The 25435-nt window shown below is 40.8% G+C and overlaps 1 protein-coding gene across 4 annotated transcripts in view; it reads right to left on the reverse strand.

Annotated features, from left to right (window-relative positions):
- The window catches only part of LOC149159181 (protein RETICULATA-RELATED 5, chloroplastic-like), a 441272-nt gene that overhangs the window by 323836 nt on the left and 92001 nt on the right, over positions 1-25435 (reverse strand). For all 4 annotated transcript variants that reach the window (XM_089436421.1, XM_089436419.1, XM_089436422.1 and 1 more), the window contains exon 3: positions 3645-3774. In XM_089436421.1, the coding sequence (XP_089292547.1) occupies positions 3645-3774 (130 nt within the window). The remainder of the gene's footprint in view (positions 1-3644; positions 3775-25435) is intronic.

Consider the following 25435-nt stretch of genomic DNA (forward strand, 5'->3'; position numbering starts at 1 on the left):
TCCAAAGTGATTTGTAGGTCTAATGATTATTTCTGGTCAAATCAATTTTCAGCCCTCACGGTTGGCTGATTTCTTAGTCTTATTACAGATTTAATATCTCTCAACTTATTTGTTCAAATTTAGTGTTCTTGGACTCATTAGAAAGCTATTTGACAGTACTAACATCTATTATCAAGTTCCTTGAGTTTCTGGATCACCAAAGATCAATTTCAGTGACTTGAAGTGGCCCTATCTTAGCTGGCCTATTGAATTCTTCAGAAATACTATAATTACAAGTCTGGACAGTAAGCATTTTTTTCTTACAGCCATATAGAATAGGTATAAAGGCTCTAATTAACATTCTATAGTGGTAAGAAGTTATTGCACTCAATTTGTGGTACTTTAGACTTATCTTTCAAGCATATTGAGTACCTTTCAATTGTTGGTTTATATGATTAATTGCCTATTATATTACAAATCAAATCAAATTTTTGCTTCCACAGTAACTCCTACCTCTTCCATCTATTTAAATAGGGAACTGGTCTACTAATTTGTTGGTTGACTTGTTTTGTGTAGGGATGCCACCAGTGGCTTTTAGCGGGCGTTGGCCTAAAACGAGAGGAGTATGCCAAGGTGACAGTTGGTGTATTCCTAACAATGCTTACCATATAGGAATCTAGGTTGAACTTTGCCAACACTGCTAATTTGAGCAGTAACACAACCCACATCATAATGGGGTTGCTGAGAGGAAAAACAAGGCCATCATCGAGGCTTCCAAAGGCATGAATCACAATCAGGATCTTCCTATGTTCCTGTGGGAAAAAGCATGTAACACAACAGTCTACATTCATAACAGGAGTCCTCACAAGGTCATGGGAGACAAGACTCCTAGGGAGGTATTGACATAAGTGAAATTGGAGGTGGGGCATTTCTGTGTCTTTGAGCGTCCAGTGTATATCCATGTACCATTGGAGAAGAGGACCAAGTTGGAGCCCTTAGATTTGAAAAGCATCTTTGTTGGGTACAGTGAGGCATCCAAGGCATACAAGGTGTATATCGCATTGGAGGGAAAGACTATAGTGAGCAGGGACATGAGGTTCAAGGAGAACAAGGGCTTAAGGAAGTCACATAATTTAGTACCTGTGGCGGCAGATGATAGGGAGTGAGAAGCTCCAAAGGTTGACGAGAAGCCAGCAACACTAGCAACAGGTACTCAGCCATCAAATCAGGTGGAGTAGGATGCACCTTCTACTTCTATCAGGATGAGGCAATTGGGCATGTCTCATATTCGCATGACACGAGGTCGATTCCAACTGCTACCGCTATAACCTCTAGGCACATACGTATGCCCCTTCTCCACATACAAGTGAATCGGGGGGAGTTGAACCACAGACCTCCTCGCACATAATGCTTCATTTACACGACCATCGCCAGTTGAGCTGCCCCTTGAGGGTTGTATTTATTTTCCAACAGTTTTTAGAATTTATTGAGCAAAATATTTTCTAGGTATAAATTAATTATTGAGGAGAAATAAATCAGACCTGGTATTAAAAGTTAACAATTGGCCTCCCTTACATCCAGGTTCTCATATATATATATATATATATATAATAAGAAGAAGACAGTCTTTCACTCACTCATTCATTCTTGTTCATTTTGTGTTAGAGATGTGTCTAGGAGTGAATAGTCTTTCTCTCTCTTGGATCTTCTTTAATACATTATCTCTCTTGTCTTGGAGTCACTAGGTTTTCTTGAAGCTTTATAGAGCATCTTGAATACTACATTTAGGGTTTCATCCCTTCGAGAGTTGGAGATAAGAGTTTTGAGATAAAACCCTAAATTGTACCAGTTGAAGTGCAGAAGAAGGGGAGATGCCTTTCCTTGGGGGGCATGCTTGTGTAATTCTAGCTTGTTGGAGCTTCTTGGCATGTGCAAGGACCTTTCATTGTTTTCCTCAACTAGGGTTTTGGAGAGCTAGAGGATCATATTAGCCTTGTGGTATGTACATGAACTTCATCTTTAATGAAGTTTCCAATTGTCTAATAATTGTGCGACTACAGATTTGATTTTCAGCCATATATTTCTTCATAGTTTTGTAATTTTCAGCTCTTATATGTTTCACTGATTTGACATAAGTTAAGGCTGAACTGGTTAAGTGATAACATTTATAATGAAGAAAACAGGGCAGATTTGCTGCTCTATTTACTAAATGTCATTAATGATTTTCAAATCTGCTTAATGCATGATAAGACTTTCCTAGAAGGTTGAAAATGATTGACACACCGTGGTATCTTTTCACTTGAATTGCCTAGTGGACTGGGGATGTTAAGAGTTAAAATACTGTCTGCTGTTGTTGCTATAATATTTATATTTCATAACAGCCGTAAGGCTCAAAATTCATAGGGTTAAGAGCCAAGAAATCTTTAGTTAAAAGGTGAAATTTTTGAATTGTTCAATAGCAGAAATTTCCACATTGTTTGACAAATGTTTCCTCCTAATTAAAGATACCAAAGAGTTAAATGCTTTAGCATACGCTGGAATTATTGTTGCCCTAGTAGATCTCAAGAAGAGAATATTTCATATCAGATATCATTGTATATACCCTTCCGTCATAGTTTTCCATTTTCATCAGCTTTCATGTAAATTTTCTCTTGTAAAATAAGACATACTAAAAACAAAACCCTTTTCCATCAACATTCCTTCTCTTTTGCAAACCTATCTCCTTTCGTCACACAAAGTGCAATTTACAACTGAGTTCATCATTGCTATTGTGAAAATTTGGAAATTTAATCCTGCCACTAGTTTTACAAATCATATTGTTGCAATTGTGGTTGAATAAACATTACTCAAATATGTATTTGCAAAGTTTACTGATTTGAGATGCCATTCTGCATTCCTCCTCAATTTCATACTCATGTTTTAAAGTCCAAATCAGCACTAAATATTATAGGGTGTACCTGAAAGTTCAAGTGATCAATTCCTATCACATTGTTTACTCGAACCTACAGTCAATTAATATTGTTGAAAATCCATGCTTTTGGAATCTCTGAATTTAACAGCATCTAGACTTTGCTACTTTCCTTAAAACCGAGGAAATAAATTGAATTTAGACCATTAACCAATTTACGCATAATGAAGAGTGGAATTTGGTAGACAGCTCGTAGGTTGGAACAACAAATAGGAATATACCATAAACCTATGACAAAAGTAACTGGTAAGCACCTAGATGATGAAAGACTAAATCCATCGATGATTTTGCATTTTCCTCTTTACAAGATATGGCACTCTAATGCATTTCTTCAAACTACGAATAATTTGCATTGAAAGTGCCACCAAAGAAGGGAAGTGTGTTCACAAGAGTTTCATGGGATACTCCACCTCATATCCAAGTAATTAGTAAGAACCCAAAATAAGTCTATGTCAAAAATATGCATACAAAGTTTATATGGAGAGTTCTACTTAAAGTAAAATACAGTAAGTTTTAGCCTAATGACTCCAGAGAGTATCAAAAGGAGACCCAAATATTTCCCTTGAGCATCAAGATCATCTAGCACAATATGTTTCTTCACCTCCACTAATCAAAAACTTTAAAGTGCCTGAGTGGGCAATGAAATAGAAGCAAGCAAGCAACATGAAATAAAAGAGACAGGAGAGTGCCTTGTAACCTCAAGAGGTGCACCACAAGCAATCAATCGAACTCCATTTTCACAGCAGTAATGCAGAAGAGGCATATACTCTTTCCAACGCTGAGCTGGCCAGTGGGATACAAAAGACTTTAATTCGCCATCGTTTATCCTGCTTGTAATTAATTACATACTTAGTGAAGGACATCAGTAAAGAGAATAACTTTGATTTTATACTAAAGCATACTTGTTACATCTTCTCCCCTTCCCCTCTAGTCTAAGGAATTTAGCTGATTGCTTGGAAAATGATTACAGGATTACATAAATCAAGTTAACAGTGTATGATCGACACAACCATCTTAATCACTGGAGTAAAATTTTTAAGTTTACAACTCAATGTAGTAAAAAACAAAGTTGTAAGAAATTTCAGGAAGCCCCAAAATTTTACTTCTAGAAAATAAACTAGAAAAGTGTCTTACATAAATTGTCAAGGATAAAGGGAATGTGGCTTTTAAATAAAAAAATTAGGACATATTAGAATGGTAACTTGTAACTTGTAACTTGTGCTTTATATTTTGTAGTTCACCTACCTCATTGTAAAATATTCATAAATGACTTGGTTAAAAGTGATCATTCACCTAAATATATATTTGATAAATGTAACCCTAGGAGACTTGGTCAAAGATCATCACTCTACACCAATTTTTTACTTCTATAAATACATAATATAGTGTACAGATGTCTATGACAAATTTACACAAGCAAGATCACAGGTAGGAACACACAAATAATAAGAGAGTAAACGAATGACTGCTGAGTAATGCAATGTCTCATTACATGGTAGGAGAGAGAGTTACGTTGTTTAACTCCCAAACACATGATATTTTAATGACTACATTCATCAACTTATTATTATACTACTTTTATTATAAAGACTAAGTTTTTATTGCATGTCTAAAGTATGTTAAGTCCTAACTATGACCATTATATCTAAACACCCTTTAATAACGGTCATATTACAAAAAATGTATCGTTCCAAAACAAAAACAAAATCTTCGGAAGCAAGATGTTTGCAGCCCACTCCAAAGCACATTATTCAATCAGCAAATGGAAGTGAACTGTACTTAGTAAGGCGTGTTGAGAAATCTAGGGCATCATATGGATTAGGTTATTTAGGTAGATTTCTCTTAGACTTTGACATTTTCTTGTGATTGCTATTTTCTTCTTATTAGTTCTTCTTTCAATTTATTATGTTCCTTTCATTAAGAAAAATGCCAAACAATGAAGATCGCAACTGTTGAGAAATCTAAAGGGCAATGATTATAGCGATTTCTCTTTTCTTGATAACTACTTGTGATCTCTTTTTACTTTTTCTTACTTATTAGCTTATTTACTTATTATTATGTTTGCATATCATCAAACAACTACCAAAACAAGAATAACAAGAACACAGAATGTAGGCTGCAAGCCAAGGCCAAAACCTCTCCACTTGAGAGGAAAACCCGCAAATCTCCTCTTCTTATAGATTCTTCAACTAATGAATTCCAAGACCTCTAAACCAAGATCAATAACCTCCAAGACCAAGTCCAACCCTTCCGGATGGTGTGCTTGCTTTGTCCAAGTCAAACCCAGTCAAATCTCTTCTAGCAACACAACTTCGACTCCCAGCTTCAGAATTTTGGCCTCTACTACAGGTCTGAAATTTTCAGCCCTCTCAACAATTGCTGCCACACTTGTGAGCTTATTCTGGCCTCCCAAGACTTCTTTAGACCTTCACTTGGCTTTCTCCTTCTTCTAGTGCTTGAGGATAGCCTAATGTGACCTTCATTGACCTTCTTTCTCTTCCCTTTTCAAGATCGAACCTGCAGAAGAAAAAAACCTAGTCTGGTAGCAGAAACCCTAGCCTTCACGTGTGAGAGAAAATAGCCAAGAACAAGTCTTCTTCGTCCTCTTCCTTCTTCGTTGTCTTTCTTGCTCTTCTTCTTTACTTGGATGAGTGAGTGACGAATGTCTTCCAAGGAGGTCGAGTTCACTCCTTTATATAGGCTTCTTAAGGTGGATGTGGCTCCTCAAATTAGGCCGACTTCCCGAATCCCAACTGCCACGCTAACTTGGGCTTGAAGGGTATTTTGACACTTTTAATGACAAAAATATTTTTCTTTACAAGTTACAATATGCACAATGGGGTCTTCAACTTATGACAATGACACTTTTGACTTTTTCACCTAGGACTAATCCTAGAAGCACTCAATGGGTGCTTGACCTCTAAAGTAAAAGACATTGAGCATGAAACCCATGCTCCATAAATAATAATTATTTTTCTTTCATTTTACAATATATAAGAATCAAAAGTATATTTCATATTTATGAAAACTGAACATAGTTACACATTTTTCAACACTCCCTCTTAACTAGGGAGGTTTTCATAAATGGTACATGGACATTCTCAATCTAAAGAGATCTCATTAAAAGATTCGGATTGGTAACCCATTTGTTTAGCATCATATCAACCAGCATTGTCATATAGCAAGGCCTTGACTAACAAAGCTATCTCTCCACAAGATCAAAGCACAATGTTGGCGAAACCAATGATTTATAGACAGCATCATTGTCTCTGTTGGAACATACCCACCCGGGTTCTCTCAGAGTATGTTCCACTAGGACTATTCTTATCTTGGATAGCCAATCCTCAAAGAAAATCAGTGCACATTATTTTATTATTAGGGCCATCATTAGGCCTAATTAGGCAAATCGAACCATTAGAGGATCATATATATTGATGAGAGGATTGATTCATTCCTCATCATCACTTGGATTTGTATCTCTCTCTTCTTGAGAATTTTGCTATAGCTATTGATGGATGAATTGGAGAAATATTGATGCATTTTGATGTTTGGATATCTTTTCTTGGTCTTGGAGCTTTGATTTTTGTCTCTCTTTGATGATTGGATATATTCACTATACTTGTAAGTGCTCTTTCATGGTTTATTTTTCTCTCTTGTATACATGATTAATGTATGGAATTTTCGCTCATGAAATCTGAAATTTTGCCCTAATTGAATGCGAAATTGTGGAAATTTTGATTTTGTGAGGTATTGCATATGTTACATGTTTGGGTATGGTGAATGAATGTTCCTAGGGGTAAATTATCTCCATAATTACCTTGAAAAGTCATCAAATTGCTACAATAAGAAGTATAAATTCTTTTGGTAACCTAGTAGTTGCCTCTAAGGCCATGTGAAGTTGCCATAGGACTCCTTGATTGGGTAAAGGCACTCCAAAAATTGAAAGCACATTGACTCCATTCTCCCAATAGGCTAGGCACTGATCTTATCCTTGGTGATCACCTTAAAGAATATCTTTCCTCACCTCCTCTCCTTCTTTCTAAGCCCTAACCCTAGAGGTCTCCTAGGGTATCAAGAGAAATCCTTTTGAGCCATTCATTTAGAGAGCAAGTTGGACTACAACTGCGCTAGGGTTTTCCCTAAGCCCTCACAAAGTTTGAAGGATCTTCCACGACTAAATTTGGAATTATCCCAAGCCCTAGCTCCAACTCTGTTCTTGACCCTAGGTTTCCTTGGTTAGTGGCTTCCTTAAGGGTCATTGCACTAAAAACTCAAGTCAATTTCAATTTCATTGACCCTCTTCTTCTCCCTTGCTTGGTCTAGATCTTTTGTTTGAAGTTTCACCTGAAACCCTAGGCCTTGCTTGGGTCCACTTGGGCTTCTTTGTGGTCCTGCACCTTCATCATTTCTATTTCACAAGACCACTTTAGAAACCCTCTTCCCTTAAGGATCTTAGGTCTAGGGCATCCCTTATCAAGGAATATCTCTAATCCCTAGGTCTAGGTTTCCTCTTAAGCCTTTCTTGGAGAGCCCTACACCTTGCTTCTTGAGCAAGTAAGTCCTATCATTTGAGTCTCTCTTATGAATGGGCTCTTGAAATCACTATCCCTCCATCCATATACCATTCACAGTGATTTCACTTATACCGGGACTCCCATCAATCAAAGTCCGTAAAAAACAAGGGACATTGACTGAGCTGACAATGGGTCTTTGTCCCATTGTTGCCACTTGGTCTAGTAGTTGCCTTTTTGGAACCCCTCTTAGGACCACTACTAGATTGAGCGATAACATGGCTGAAATCTCTAAAGAGACTGAATTGATCCACAAGTGAGGATAAAAATGAAAGTGAGGTGACCTCTATTTATATGAGGTCGACCTTCACCAATTTATGACTAATGGAGCCCCTGAATCAAGTTTGACATATGAAAACCTTGGGTTACAAACCAACCCACTAGCTAAGTGACAAAATAACCAATAAATGCCCACAAGTGTGAGTCGTGCCCTCAAATAATGTTGACGCCAAGCCCTTTTAGGGTTCCAAATGCCATGCCAAGGTGTGATGAGGTGTCAAACTACCTGGATCATCCAAAATTTGAGGAAATGCCCTCAAATCCACCTCAGATCCCCCTCTTGGTTCCCAAGTCCAATTAGGGTTCCATCCCGTTGACTCCATGGTCTCCAACTATAAAAATGAGGCCTCCTCTCTCTAGCGTTAGGGCTTCTCTATGTGCAACTAGCCCTCCCAAGTCTCTCAATGGGAGACCATCCTCATCTAGGCTCTTAGTCAAGTCTTGCCCATCCGGTTGTGTTAAGGCCAACCTAGGGACATGTTGGGCCCAGTGGTGTCATCATGAAAAAAATTTCTACGCCAAGGCAAAGTAGACCAACGTCCTCAGTCCTGATGGTGCTCTTGGACATGTAACATTTGTTCATGTTATCAGGAGGATCAACACTTTCAACATTGCATGTGCTAAGATGTATATCTCTCTAAAGAGGCCTAAGTACATGTAGAGTGGGTGCCCTCGAGGTCTAGGTTGCAAATAGACTACCTGACAAAACTACATGAACTCTAGTGAAAGCAACCATCCGTTAGAGATCATGATTATATATGCATATATGGGCATATTAATACTTCAAACAAGGATCACCTTCATACATCTCACTAGACCAAGTCCCATAAAGGTGTCCCCTACCTTGATAGAGGTGGCTAGTGGTCAACCCTATTAGATGCTTCTAACCCTCAAGGGGAAGTGACAATTCCAAGGTCAACCCCTCAATCAATAGGTGTTAGTATAGATAGGAGGTAATGGAGAGGAAAAAGCTTCATGGCCAAGTGCCATGGTCAAAGGGACCAGCTAACGGGGGTGTCCACATCCCGAGTGTATGAATGTAAAAGAGGGAGCAATCGTGAAGGCATGAACTACCTTATTTGACTTGTTTTATCCACCCCTCTTGTGCGCCTTTTACTTTTTCTTGACAATGCTTTGCATTACCGCATATAGGTCAAGGGTTGGATTTTGCTTTTTATGATGTAGCATTTTTATTAACCCTGAAGATAAGACAGTTACTGCTCATCAAGGTTGGGACATGCAAGGGTTCCTTTTGATGTGAAGGAGCATCATGTGCTTAGGAACTAGGTGGTGGCCAATGAAGGGTAGAGCTCATGCTAGGCTTTTTCCCAAGCACTAACTTATGTCCTTAACCATCTTTTGCATTTTGATTTTCTTCTTTTTCTTTCAATGTGGCCATGATATGTTTTTCATTCTTTTCGCTGCATCAACCTCCAAGGCAATAATTTTCTAACCCCACTCAAGGAGTGTGGACATATGGGTGCCAAATCCCAAAGAACTAATGACAAGTTAGACCCAAAGAATGGATGTCGTATATGCGGCTTGTAATGTGTGATGAAAAGTGTCAAGTATGGTATAGAGGATACTAAACACACTAACTCAATCTGGCTTTTCCAAGTATTGCCCTTCCTATAACCATAAGGCCTCAAGGGAGGTCCCACTAGACTAGGGCTAAAGATTAACCCCCCTGGTAAGGTGAGAAAATAGATTTACAATCAAGATCAATACATATTCCTGATCACTCCTTTATCCATACTAAATGCCCAAAACAAACAAGCATAAGCACTCAATTGCAAAATGATCAAAGTACCTTTTGAATAGTAGCGCACCTTCATCTAAGTGTAAATGTCGGATGGTGAGAGGCACATGGTTGATGCAAATAGCAGAGGCGCATGCATATCATTGTCAAATAGTAGCTATCAATAGTTGCTAGCTAGCTAGCTATCCAGTTGGTTGTCAAATGTAGGAGAATTTTTTTCTCCTATGGGGTTACTATTAATTTTTGGTATGTTCTACGCTTAGGAGCAATTTACTTCAATTTTCTTATTAGCTCAATATCAATAACCAGATTAGCAATCACATCAGCATGGTAAAATGCAGATAGAACATAAACATAAATAGTAGAAGACAAGCCAAGACAAGAGGACACAAGATGTGGCACCAGCCAGGGACAAACCCCAATTTGGGGAAACCCTTGATCAATTCTTCTTATATTCTTCAATAGTTCAGTTGTTAAATTGGCAACTAGGGCCAAACTCCATGTGGGTCGGCTTATTTATGGCAGCTGATAATTTTACTGGATCCCTCTCGTCGAGAGGTGTAGGATTGATCCAAAGATCATCCGATTCCGATAAGTATTTATGGAGATATGAATTTATTTTGTTTATGTAATTATTATCAAGCCGACCAGCTCTTATGTAGGCTCTAGAAGCCCAAACGTCATGTCTATTCACTTATATGTCTTTAGTATAAATAAAAGAGGATTTGATGTCATTTGGCAGATATACATTATTGAGGTGATCTCCTCCTCTCCACGTCTTGGGTTTTTGGAGTAGGAGAAAGACACCATGAAAATGTACGTCGACCTATGATGCCCTAGTTCTAATGCACAGCAATACACAATAAATGTAATGCCATATACGCAGCCATGGTAGATGGAAGCCGCAGTAGAAGGAAGCCACAGTAAATGGACGTTGTTGTGATACATTGCCCTAAGCCGCAGTCAACGTGAGAATCTGCTCCTGAAGAGCCGCAGTCATAACAGGCAATTCACGGGCAATGACACAACGCAGCAACAGATACATATATACGCAGCATGGCAATATATATATTACACACTGTACATGGATTACACGCACAATAATGCCCTATACTCTACACACAGCTCAATACGCTGTCATGGCAATATCTGATATGACATTCAAGGTGACACACAGTTCATATGTAGTCATGATAATATCTGATATGCCATTAATGGTACGCAGTCATGGAAATATTTGATATGTCGTTTCATGTTAATATCTGATATGCCGTTCATGGTGAAACGTTGTTCAAGGAAACCTGATACGCTATGGTGAAACTAGATACACTGTTCAAGGAAAACAGATGCGCTATTCATGGTGAAACCCTATCGCAGTAAGGGTAACAATGAAGCCGCAGTCAATGCCCTAATCCACAATTTATATATGAAGCCACAGTTGTTCTCGGAGTCAAAGAAGAAACATAATCCATGTGAATCTTGGATTCAGGTATACGTAGATCATGGAGAATACACGTAGGCAATGACTATGTATACGCAACAGTAATAGAGATGCATACACGCTGTAATAGGACATGTTACATGCAGTTCTAAGTGAAGGTTATACACTGTACTTATACGCTATTCAAGAAGCCCTAAATGCAATCACTGTAATATAGATACTTAGCCGCAGTTCGCTGTAATGGGAAAGCAATATGCATCATACGCTGTAATGGGATAGCAGTATATACGCACAGCATGGAGAATACGTAGTCATCATGAAGATAGCCAACGTGATGCCATCTGTTGTCATATACACGCAGTTCATATATATATATACATGTTGTTCAACGTTGTTCATAATAATGAAATATATATATGTTGTCCATATGCACAGAGATAACTGCTGTCAAGGTATGGAGCTGTTGTCAATTCCTGGAGCTGCAGGTAAGGGTAACAATATGTTGTCATGTGTAACGTACTGATATACGCATCAGTAGCATGGATACTATACATGATATACACAGACATAAAAGGTGACGTATATATATGTGTGTTGATTTCAATGGTGCAACTGTGATAAATGATGCAACGGGCAGCATCATGTTAAATGAGATCAAGATCATGGGCAGCGTGGGCAGCATGAAGCATGATGAGATCATGGGCAGCGTGGGCAGCATGATGATAATCATGATTAGTGAAGCATGCAGTGGTGCAGCAAGTGGACCAGATGCAACACTACGATAGGTGAAGCTGTCACCTTGGAGAATCAATTGAAGCAGAATGTCTTCCACTGATCTCATCATTATACGAAATGATCTATGCTAGATCTAGATAAGTCAAAGTGTTGACTTCTGTATGTACTATCTCTCTCTCTCTCTTTCTCTGCTGAACTTTGAAGATAAAAGAAGAATTGATCAAGAGTTTCCCCACACATTGTGGGGTTTGTCCCTGGCTCGCGCCATATCTTGTGTCCTCTTGTCTTGGCTTGTCTTCTGCGATTTTATATTTATGTTCTATCTGCAGTTTATTGTAATGTTGATGTGATTGCTAACTGTGAAAATTTAAATAAATTGCTCTGGCATAGAACATACCTAAACTTAACATCAGTAGAGAGAGAGACAGTACAAATATACAAAATTGATATTTTATGACAGCAGCAGTAAGGCCTTCACCAGAAAAGTCAATGCTGGTCAAACAAGACAAAATCTTCCTTTGAATATCATCCATATGGCACCAACAGGGTGCTCATTAAACTGAGCCAAACATGGTCAAACCTTGACTCAATACATCTCCCAGAACGTTGTTGTCTTCTTGCTGCACTAGCTGTCACTGCTTTAGAAGTTAGGGCATCAACCTTCAGCCCTCATCCTCCACACAGTTAACAATACAGGCCTTTAAAGGCTGCGGTGCACCAAGGAGAGACTCCACCACTGCAACGTTGTCCAAGTCTGGCTTGTGCAACCCTTAGAACAGTCTTTGCTACTGGCTATGGCCTGTGGCCTAGCTCAGCGACAAGTTAGGCCTATGGTCCTCCATTAAACAACTAACAAACACCATCAATGCAACGGTATCTAGCCTACAAGAACTCGCCTTGTTGTCATCACTTTCTAGCACCCAATCCGCATACCTACGTTGATCTGTTCAGAGCCTTTAGGGGAAACTTCTTCTACGCACTACCTCACCTTATTGTTGTGGCTCCCCTGTCTTGCAAATAGTCCTTAACCCATGCCTAGAAATAGCCTCTATTACTGCGTTGTCACCTACAGCAACCCGAAATTCTCTTCTTCTTTCACGTTGTCAACAGGGTTCATCTAGCTGCGTTAGGGCTCCCTTTGCTACGGCTAGGGCTCCTCCTTTTACTGCAGCTAGTGCTCCTTTTTTTGCGGCTTAGGGTCTCTCCTTTAGCTGCGTATTAGGGCTCCTTAGATCTGCGGCTAGATCTCCTTCATGACTACGGCTAGGGCTCTCATAGATGACTCTTTCCACTACATCCTCCTTGAGAAAAGACAAACCCAAAACAAGTGGAGAGAGATCATGAGATGATGTGTGTCTCAAATGACTTGAGGTCTCCTCTATTTAAATGCAACGTTGAGGTTGAGATGGGGGTAATTTGCTTGCTGGCCGACCTTGACAAATTGTCAATAATACAAAAAAATTCATATCTCCATAAATACATGTTGGAATCGGATGATCTTTAGATCAATCCTACACCTCTCGGAGAGAGGAATCCAAGAAAAATATCAGCTTCCATGAATAAGGTGACCCATATGGAGTTTGGCCCTAGTTGCCAATTTTAACAGTCCCTCTCAACTAGGGAGAACTCCATCTGCTAATCCATCTATCAGTCGGTACTATCTCTGCCAACAATGCACTACTCTGCTCTGTTGAACTATGAAGAAGAAGAAGTGATCGAGAATGTATCATACCATTCTCTACTAACCCGAAGTCAGTCCCAGATGAAAGAGAGTGTTGCATACCACTCTTACTGACCCGAAGTCAGTTCCAGATAAAAGAGAGTGCCTCGTACCACTCTTACTGACCCGAATTCAATTCCAATTAATCCCAGATCAATATAGGTCTTCCTAGCATAGGGAGTACGGTAGTACACGATGTGTCCATCGGTAGTACTATGGTACCTATCCTCATTTCCCTACTCATTGACCATATGAGAGGTACTTCCCATGAGTCCCACACCGCATGGGTAGGATGTCTCAACAGGAGAAGGATGGACCACTCATCCTGCCAGCATGTCGCCATGGGGTATCCCAGGGAAAGGCTGAACCCCTCACCCTGTACACACAACAAATCACTAGGGGAAGGCTGGACCACTCACCCTATGATTTTGTCTCAGCAGGAGAAGGATGAACCACTCATCCTGCCTACATAGCAAACCACTAGGGGAAGGCTGAACCACTCATAGTATGGTTGCTCATTGCTCCAAGTACCCCAAGCCCCCCGGAGCCCCCAGATCTCAATGTCCATATCATACAAGACCCTCACAAGAGGGTCTCCCCACAACTCCTAGTCATTCTCAGAAAGTCAAGAATTTGACCTTTCCCAAGGGCTTTGTCAAAATGTCGACGACCTGCTCATAAGTCCCAATGTGATAGAGCCTTATTGCTCTTCATTGTACCATTTCCCGGATAAAGTGGTACCTGATATCAATGTGCTTGGAGCGATCATGAATACGAGATTCTTTAATAATCGGATCCCACTCTGGTTGTCGCAAAGGATCATGGTGGTATCCAACATGTCTAAACAGCTCACTGAAGATCTTCCTCAACCAGACAACTTCACAAGAGGCCATACTCGCAGCTATGTATTTGGCCTCAACGGTGCTCAAAGTAGCTGACTTCTGCTTCCTGCTCATCCAGGATATCGAAGCAGAACCCAAAGAGAAACAGCTCCTAGAAGTGCTCATGCGATCCACCACACTGCCTGCCCAATCAGTATCAGAATAATCATGCAGCCTCACATCTCCGGTAATGTATCTCATTCCATGAGTGATTGTGCCCCGAATATATCTCAGAAGATTCTTGGCACCAATCCAATGTGTGTTATGACTCATGAGGCTCAACCATATATTGGCTCAACGTGTTAACTGCAAAACATATATCCGGACGAAAGTTCACCAAGAACGTCAATGCTCCTATGAGTTGACGATACTTAGAGGCATTTCCCAATTCAGGTCCGGCAGTACTACCACATAACTTCTTAAAGTTAAGCTCCATCATGGTAGTCACAGGCTTGCAGTCCACCATCCCAAATCTTTCCAATATCTTCACAACATATTTTCCTTGAGATAGGAAAATTTCTTTTGGCTTTTGACAAACCTCCAACCCTAGGAAGTAGTGCATCAGTCCTAGGTCCTTCATCTCAAATTCGGAATCCAACTCCCTCTTACGTTTGTAAATGAGAGGGTATGTGCCGGTGAGAAAGAGGTCATCTACATAAAGTACCAGTATGAGTGATCTATCATCTTCAACCTTAAAGTAAAGGTTTGGATCGGCTTCACTCCTAGTGAATCTCAGCTTCATCAGATAGCTATCAATCCTCTCATACCAAGTCTAAGGTGCTTGCTTCAATCCATAGAGAGCTTTCTTCAACCTGCATATATGAGATTCCTGGTTATGAACCTCAAACCCCTTGGGTTGTTCCATATAGTCTTTGAAGTGACAGAACCAGGTGTATACTTCATCCTTCCAAGAGCTTATGGTTATCATACCAGATAAATCTGAGGTCTTGCTATTACTTGAGGGGATAGGTCCCCTTGTAATTTTTCCTTCGGTACATCCCGAACATATACCTCCATGCTCTTCTTTGAACTCGGGCATCCCTGTCACCATCTGTCTCACATCGGGTAGAGCCTTGTAATGAAGATGGGCAAACCTCCGGTGCCATAGTTCAGATTGTAGGGATGTGTCACAAGACATGGCCCCCAATGGACTTCCTGCAACTTGATACAAAGTGCCAACCCTGAACCCAAGAGTAAAAGCATCTTTAAAAATTCTTTTCCAAACACATACCTTCCCATCGATGAATGCCACCTTGTAACCTGTGTCTTCCATTGCCGAAATGGACACCAGGTTCTTCATGAGATCAAGTACATATAGAACTTCTTGTAAATGAATTGTGTTACCCTAATTCAATTGAAGAGTAGCATTCCCTACACCCTTTACGGGATAGGTGGCATCGTCTCCAAGAATAATCTCCAAGTTTGTTTCCTTTTCTATTAGATTAGAGAGAGCTTCCTTGTATCCGGTGAAGTGCCTTGAAGCACCACTATCAATAAGCCAATTCCCCAAAGTGTCCGGAGGAGAGGTAGTGGAGAGGGCCGATATAAAATAGTAATCCTTTTGCTTATTGTTCACAACATTTGATTTTTCATACCTGAAGTTCCTTGCTTTCTTGGAGGGTCGACCATTTCCTTGATGTCTCGCATTCCTTTTTCCTTTGCCATTGTACCTATCATTCCTTAAATCATTGTTGTTGAAGCTGCCCCTGGAATGATTGTGATCATCATCATGTGATGTGTCCCTTCTATTTGGACACTCCCTTGCATAGTGGCCAAACTTATTGCAAACAAAGCACATGCCCTTCCTTCCACCCTTAGATCTGGGCTTTCCATTGAAGTGACCTTTAGACCCTATATTATTTCTCCTTTTGGCATGAGTGGAGAAAGCAGTGGGGTTGCCTCTATTAGACGGCATTTTTTTCTCCACCATTCTTGTTTCTTCCTGAATGCATCTTGACATCAATTCTTCAAATCCCGGAATTCGATCATTATTGAGAATAGTGGTTCTAAATATATACCACTCGGGTGGGAGCCCTCCAAGGGTAGTGATAGTAAGTTCCCTATCAGGAATGACTTCTCCAATCGATAGAAGATAATTTCTTATCTCAATGATCCTTAAGAAGTAGGATTGAATATCCTCGTCCTTGCCCTTCTTAATATCCTTCAGCTTATTTTTGAGAAATAAAATTTGATTTGCATCACTAACCTTGAACATGCTTACAATCTGTCGTAGATCTCCTTAGAGGTGTTTAGATCGAAGATGTAAGCCACTAGACACTTGTCAATGGAATCTTTGATAATCTTCTTCGCTTTGACTTCAACCTTGTTGTACTTGTTCTTTGTAGCAACCGGTGCATTTGATGGAGGCTCGGGGATTTTACCCTTCAAATGATCAAACACTTCTTGTTCTTCCAATGTCAAATCAAGGGACATCTTCCATCCGTGATAGTTAGACTTTTCACGGAGCTTGTCTTCAGTCGGGAAGTGGGATGAGGAACCCATTGAGCTTTTTGTACTTTCCAACTATCTTTGGTGATTGCTCTTTCACTCTTGCTTGGTATTTGTCTTCACCTCACCTCTGATACCATGTTAATTTATGGTATGTTCTATGCTTAAGAGCAATTTACTTCAATTTTCTTATTAGCTCAATATCAATAACCAGATTAGCAATCACATCAGCATGAAAGTAAAATGCAGATAGAACATAAACATAAATAGTAGAAGACAAGCCAAGACAAAAGGACACAAGATGTGGCACCAGCAAGGGACAAACCCCAATGTGGGGAAACCCTTGATCAATTCTTCTTATATTCTTCAATATTTCAGCAAAGATAGAGATAGTACAAATATACAAAACTGATATCTTATGACAGCAGCAGTAAGGCCTTGACCAGAGAAGTACCTTGGTATAACGTGGAGAGAGCATCCTACATATCTTTGGTCGTTCCCTTGGCCACTACATGTGAGACTATATGGTCCCGAACTCCATCCAGGATCAAACGCTTCACCCGCGCCATCTCCTTCCTATATTCGTTGAGTTGGTCTGCATCCTGAGGAACTGCCACTACATTATTAATGTAGGCTTTCAGGCCATATTCATCTAACAGGAAGGACATCATGGCCTTCCAAATGACATAGTTGGATAATCCATCCAACCTATCCTGATCTCTAAGCCCTGCAGTGGCCATCTCAAAAACTGTCAAAAATCCCCTTTCCTTGAATCCTTCTGCTTGGTTGCTGCTTTGCTACTCACACTCCCTTCTGGAGTGAGAAGATCTGCTCACAACTACTGCCAATCTACAAGGAAAAATCGAACTTCTCAGACTCGAAGTTCCCTGAGAGAAATTTTCCCTCTATTGTTTGTGCTTTTCTCTTCCACCCGACGTTGGTTCTGCTATTGCACAAACCCTCTGTGCCCAACTAGAATCTGCTCAGTGAAAATCTGAGCTACAGCTGCTCCCTCTGACTATTGGAATCACTTTCCTAATCAAATCAAATTTTCTACACTCCTGCAACTGAAAATCGAACTATTGGCCCAACAATTCAGCCTGCCTATCTGAGCACTGCGCTGCATCAAGAATTTTGGCCTGCCACTCCCTCTGAGCAGCGAAATTATTTCTCCACTTTTGAGCTTCCCGGTTGATCACTCACACTTTGATACCATGTGAAAATTCCAAAACTAGGATCCTATTGTAGCAACCGGTATTATTTCATCTAACTGATAAATTAATTATTCAATTTATTGCTACGGCAACATCGAAATAAACACACTGCAACTTTCACAAATAAAAAACTGCGGAAATAAAATAGCGTTGAAAACTGAGAAAATACTAGCACACACACACAATAATACACAGTTATTTCAAGACAAATGTCCCCAGAAAAACCCAATGTGGGAAAGCCGGTGCAGTAGATGAGGGTTTTATTATTATGCAGTAGTGAAATCTAAGTACAATCTATGGATGCCCAAATGGAAATCCAAACAGCAAGTAAATCTGACCAAATTTATTGTAAGGGAATTACCCTTCTTCCACAAACAATCCCGGCACAACTCCCTTCAGAAAACTCAGCCTTCTGGACCCTCTGCGTCAGCCTTTGCACTGCTCTGCACAAACCCTATGACGTCAAGCCTCTAAACTGCCTTTGATGAAGTCGTTATGCTTGTCTCTGCTAAGGAATTCGTCTCTCCAGCACTCTGGACCCTCTGCCTGGCCTCTTGAACTGAAAATGAATTTCTCTCCAGCAAAATCGATTATGCACAATCCTCTGCGTTGCCTTACTGGGAATAACTCGGCCCCTTGTTGTTGCCTCTCCGAATCTGGAAAACTTCCTCCGAATCACTGTCTCTACCCCTCACTGACCCTGCTTCGATCTCTGGCTCTCCGACAACTGTTGCTGCTCTCTAGAAATCGATCTGCCAAGAAAATCGAACTACAAAAGTGTCTTCTCCAAGTGCCCATCGACTTCCTCTTATAATCCACTGTTGGAGCACCAACGACCAAGATTAAATCTTAATCAATGGCTAGGATCATCTTGGACCTGTGTGAGTTTCTAGATGATTCTCACATTATCTCAATTGATATTGATTAATTAACCATATTCCCTAAGTTTAGACTTTAGAAATATTTAAAAATCGGCTAATAATCTAATTGAGACACTTCTATGTGGAATTTCCAGAAACGATTTCTGGGTTTTGGAGAACTCATGTATTCTAGCCTCTCCACATAATTTCATGGCTAGAACACATCCGATGCTACAGAAACTAACATAGGCTATTTAAGGCTCCCTGATGTTGTGTACCAAAGTTGGCAAGCTAGTCAAGGCCAGCCCAAGCCACTCAATGGAACAAGACAAATCATGAATGCAACAAAGACAAGAAAAGAAAGCTTTGATAGACTCGCGCACCCTGTGACTCAAAACCAAGAAGAGCCAAATATGCAGTTGCAATGTTGATCTTAAATTTATTAATGCCCATCTCAAAAGAACAATGGATTCAAATATCCCATTATTCAAATTTGACTATTCCATTTCAACAAATAAAGATTACAAGTTACAATTGTTGGAAAATCAAAAAGGCAAAAAGATTTTCTTATATAGGTAATTACTTATGATTCTTTTATCTTTATGTGCTTCTTTTATCTTTTAGTTCATCAAGCAATTACCAAAACAATAGCACGAGGACAACAGATGTAGGTAGATAGCCAGGGAAAAACCCCTATCTAGGAGAAAACCCAGTCAACAATGCTTCCTTCAATAGTTTCTCGAGATAATCCAAGACTCTTGACCTGGACAAAGACTTCATCCACACCAAGTCAGCCCTCAATCCTTCTTACAGATGATAACTCTTCAATAGTAACTTCGACCTAGCAGCATCAACACGCAGTAGGATCTTTGACCCAGTAGCAGTACCAGTAGCAGCTTTGACCCAGTAGTAGTAGCAGTAGCAGCTTCGACTAGACTAGGAAAACTTTGATCTCCCTTGATACACCTCAAAAGTGAGTTAGAGTTTGTTAAGTTTTGGCAACTAGGGCCAAAATCTATGTGGGTCACCTTATTTATGGCAACTGATATTTTTCTTGGATTCCTCTCTTCGAGAGGTGTAGGATTGATCTAAAGATCATCCGATTCCGACATGTATTTATGGAGACATGAATTTATTTGTATTATTGACAATTTGTCAAGGTCGGCCAGCAAGCAAATTCCCCCAGCTCAACCTTAACGTTGCATTTAAATAGAGGAGACATCAAGTCATTTGAGGTACACATCATCTCATGATCTCTCTCTACTTGTTTGGGTTTGTCTTCTCTCAAGGAGGACAGTGGAAAGAGTCATCTAAGAAAGCCCTAGCCACAGTCATGAAGGAGATCTAGCAGCAGTTGAAGAGGTGCCCTAACTGCAGTCATGAAGGAGATCTAGCCGTAGTTGAAGAGGTGCCCTAACCGCAGTCAAGAAAAGAGGCCATGCCCTAGCCACAACAAGACCCTAGCCACAATAAAGAGCAAGCCCTAGCCACAAAGTTTGAAGTGCGGATCTGTGCCAAGTTTAGGAAAGATTCTTCTCTGTGTTTTGGTGTGGATTCTCTGTGGAAGAAGGTTGCAGCTCTAAGGCAGCTAGGAAGGTGCTTAAGGGCAGATTTATGGGCAGCATGGGTATGTCTTCTTAGTCAGATTAGGCCGCAGAAAATCAGAGGCAAGTTGGAGTATGTTTCTATGCTATTGTGTGTGATTTATCTCTATCACAGGGCCGCTGAATAGTGTTGTTGCTACAACTGTTTGGGACGACCTTTTGTGAGGGCCGAAAGGCTAGTTGAGGCCCTCTCTCTAGGCCGCATATGCCCAGGACAAAGCGCAGTTGGACAGAGGTTCTTCCTTATTGTTTGGCGCTACTTTATGTTGTTGGTTGGTACAGGTTGGCTGTAGGATACGTGGAGGATGAGCCTCATACCCTACAACAGATTTGGATGCCTATTGATGGACAACAAAAGATCAAACTCCTTGTTATAGTAGATCTGAGATCTGTAGGGTGCCTTGAGGTGATTTCTTAGGGACATACATCAGCAAGATTAGGCCTAGAAGGACAACTAAGGATGACTAGGGAACACTTGTGATTGAAGGACTGTTGTGGCAGATTTTGGATGGTTTTGGATGCCCTAACCAGAGATAAGAAGCTACAGCAATAAGCACAGTTATCATAACTAGGAGGCAACATCAAGGTGGTTATAGATAACCCCTTAGTAATGTTCTGATTGATAGATTAATGAGCGTGGAGAATAGGAGCTTATAAATGGGAGGCAAAAATAGAAGGAGGTTTCTGGGACAGTTATGGCTGAAGTCATACCTATGGTGAACTTGCCGCAGTCCTATAGTAGTTGTTTAGGAGAACGAGTTCGCAGGGAAGGAAGCCGCATCAAGTTATGTAGTGGGTTGCTGTAGGTTTCAGTTGAAACGCTCAACAAAGCTCAGTCCATGAACAACAGTGGAAGGTATTCAGAATTGCAGACTTCAGCCCTTGGTGACAAAATTGCAATTTCAATGAGTCTCTTCATGGTTAAGATCTTTGGCAAGTCAGTACTGACTTTATATCATTGCACTCTATCTCTCTCTTTCTCTCTGTTGAACTATTGAAGAATATAAGAAGAATTGATCAAGGGTTTCCCCACATTGGGGTTTGTCCCTGGCTGGTGCCACATGTTGTGTCCTCTTATCTTGGCTTGTCTTCTACTGTTTATGTTTATGTTCTATCTACATTTTACTATCATGTTGATGTGATTGCTAAACTGGATTTTGATATTGGGCTTATGAGAAAATTGAAGTAAATTGCTCTTAAGCATAGAACATACCTAAAATTAACATGGTATCAGAGGTGAGGTGAATACAAAGCTCAAGCAAGAGTGAAAGAGCAATCACCAAAGACAGTTGGACAAGGACAAAAGGCTCAATCGGTTCCTCATCCCACTTCCCGGCTCCGTGAAAAGTCTGACTATCACGGATGGAAGATGTCTCTTGATCTGACATTAAACAAGAAGTGTTGATTATGTGAAGGGTAAAATCCCTAAGTCTCCATAAAATGCATTGGCTACTATAAAGAACAAGTACAAGAAGGCGAAGAAGATTATCAGAGATTCCATTAACAAGCATCTGGTGGCTTACATCTCTAATCTAAACACCTCCAGGGAAATCTACGACAAGTTGGTCAGCATGTTTAAGAGAAGCTAGCATTAAGAGGGAGACTACAACACCGTTGTGTATGCTCAAAACCGATGCCCTCATCAAGCATTGGATTCCAAGACTCCCGAGCATCAAGGAAGACGGGAATCTTCGTGGGCTACAGTGAAAATTCTAAGGGCTATAAAATTCATGTGGCAGGTCAAAGGGAAGTTGAGATAAGTCATGATGTCACCTTTGATGAAGTAATGGCTCTTAGCAAGATCAACAACCTCCCTATCCCAAGGAAGGACAAAGAAGCTGACACCGGGAAACTAGGTGCACGAGAGGATGTAACGATGTCAAATGTTGATGAACCGATAAATCCTATTGATCCTCCTCCCCAAGATCCCTCCTCCAATAGCAGACCTTCATGGCTTAGGAACACTCTCGAAGATGCCAAGAGACATATTGCACCGAGGGGGACTTTCCGAGAGAGCAAGAAGTCGAACAGGTATCAAGGATACTTGACCATCATTAGCACTATCATTCAAAATGAACCTTCATCATTTGAAGAAGTCGTGAAGCAACAAGTATGGAATGATGCTATGAATGAAGAGTACGAGTCTATTATGAAGATCGATGTCTGGGATGTTCCCTAGACCCCAAGACAAATCGATTGTCACCACTAAATGGCTCTACAAAATCAAGCATGGAGTTGATGGGAGTGCAGAGAAGTTCAAGGCTCGCTTCATTGCTCGAGGAAGGTGTAGACAATGATGAGATATTTGCACCTATTGCCCGATACACCACCATCCACTCGATCTTAGCCCTTACTGCCTCGCAAGGATGGAACCTACATAAGATGGATGTCAAGACTGCTTTCTTGTATGGTTCGATCAAAGAAGAAGTATATGTGGAACAATCAAAGGGATTTGATGTACATGACCGGAAATCTCATGTATGCAAGTTGAAGAAAGCTCTCTATGGATTGATGCAAGCACCCCGAGCTTGGTATGAGAGGATTGATAGCTACCTAATGAAGCTAAGATTCACTAGGAGTGAACCCGATCCAAACCGTTACTTTTAAGGTTGTGGATGATAAACCTCTCATACTGGTACTTTATATGGATGACCTCTTTCTGACAGGTGCAGACCCTCTCATTCACAAACATAAGAGGGAGTTAGATTCCGAATTTGAGATGAAGGACCTAGGTCTGATGCACTACTTCCTAGGGTTCGAGGTCTAGCAAAAGCCAAGAGAAATTTCCTTATCTCAAGGAAAATATGTTGTGAAGATACTGGAAAGATTTGGGATGATGGACTGCAAGCCCGTGACTACCCTAATGGAGCTTAACTTTAAAAGGTTATGTGGTAGTGTTGTCGGACCTGAATTGGGAAATGCTTCTAAGTATCGTCAACTCATAGGAGCACTGATGTTCTTGGTGAACTCCTGTCCGGATATATGTTTTTCAGTTAACACATTAAGCCAATGTATGGTTGATCCTCATCACACACATTGGATTGGTGCCAAGAATCTTTTGAGATATCTTCGAGGCACAATCACTCATGGACTGAGATACATTGTCGTATATGTGAGGTTGCATGGTTATTCTAATTGGGCAAGCAATGTGATGGATCGTAAGAGAACTTTTGGGTGTTGTTTCTCTTTGGGTTCTGCTTTGATATCCTGGGTGAGCAAGAATCAGAAGTTGGTTACTTTGAGCACCGCTGAGGCCGAATACATAGCTGCGAGTATGGCCTCCTGTGAAGCTGTCTGGTTGAGGAAGCTCTTCAGTGACCTATTTGGACATGTGTTGATACCATCGTGATCCTCTGCGATAACCAGGGTGGGTTTCGATTATCAGAGAATCTCGTATTTCATGATCACTCCAAGCACATAGACATCAGGTACAACAAGAAGCAATAAAGCTCCATCACATTGGGACTGATGAGCAGGTCATTGATATTCTGACGAAGCCCCTGGGAAAGGTCAAATTCTTGACTTTCCGATAATGACTAGGAGTCATGGAGAGACCCTCTGCTAAGGGTCCTGTATAATATGGATATTGAGCTATGGGAGCTTCGGGGGCATGGGGTACTTCTTGGAGCGATGAGCAACCATAAGGTGAGTGGTTCAGTCTTTCCCTAGTGGTTTGCTATGTAGGCAGGATGAGTGGTTCATCCTTCTCCTGCTGAGACACAATCATAGGGTGAGTGGTCTAGCCTCCCCCTAGTGATTTGTTGTGTACAGGGTGAGTGATTCAACCTTCCCCTAGTATACCCCATGGCAACATGTAGGCAGGATGAGTGGTTCATCCTTCTCCTGCTGAGACATCCTACCCATGCAATTTGGGACTCATGGCAAGTACCTCTCATCTGGCCAATGAGTAGGGAAATGAAGATAGGGACCATAGTACTACAAATGGACGCATCGTGTACTACCGTACTCCCTATGCTAGGATGATCGATATTGATTTGGGATCAATTGGAGCTGACTTCCAGTCATAAAGAGTGGAATGAGACGCTCTCTTTTATTTGGGACTGACTTCGGGTCAGTAAGAGTGGTATGAGACGCTCTCCTTATTTGGGACTGACTTCAGGTCAGTAGAGAATGGTATTAAATATTCTTGATCACTTCTTCTTCTTCATAGTACAGCAGAGCAGAGTAGAGCATAGCAGTGAAGAGCAGTGCATTGATGGCAGAGATAGTACTCACTGATAGATGGATTAGCAGATGGAGTTCTCCATAGTTGAGAGGCAGTGTTAAAATTGGCAACTAAGGCCAAACTCCATGTGGGTCACCTTATTTATGGAGATATGATTTTATTTGTATTATTGACAGTTTGTCAAGGTCGACCAACAAGCAAATTCCCCCCCAGCTCAACCTCAACGTTGCATTTAAATAGAGGAGACTTCAAGTCATTTGAGGCACACATCATCTCATGATCTCTCTCCACTTGTTTGGGTTTGTCTTCTCTCAAGGAGGACGAAGTGGAAAGATTCATCTAAGAAAGCCCTAGCCGCAGTCATGAAGGAGATCTAGAAGCAGTTGAAGAGGTGCCCTAACCGCAAATCAAGAGAAGAGGCCATGCCCTAGCCACAGCAAGACCCTAGCCGCAGTAAAGAGCAAGCCCTAGCCACAGCGTTTGAAGTGCGGATATGTGACAAGTTTAGGAAAGATTCTTCTCTGTGTTTTGGTGCGGATTCTCTGTGGAAGAAGGCTGCAGCTCTAAGGCAGCTAGGAAGGTGCTTAAGGGCAGATTTATGGGCAGTGTGGGTATGTCTTCTTAGTCAGATTAGGCCGCAGCAAATCAGAGGTAAGTTGGAGTATGTTTCTATGCTATTGTGTGTGGGTTATCTCTTTCACAGGGCCGCTGAATAGGGCTGTTGCTACAGCTGTGTGGGAGGACCTTTTGTGAGGGCCGAAAGGCTAGTTGAGGCCCTCTCTCTAGGCCG

This window comes from Pinus tabuliformis, chromosome 5_2 (assembly GCF_031772625.1).
Source record: "Pinus tabuliformis cultivar Carrire ecotype Pingquan chromosome 5_2, CPIR1, whole genome shotgun sequence".
Taxonomy (NCBI): Eukaryota; Viridiplantae; Streptophyta; class Pinopsida; order Pinales; family Pinaceae; genus Pinus; species Pinus tabuliformis.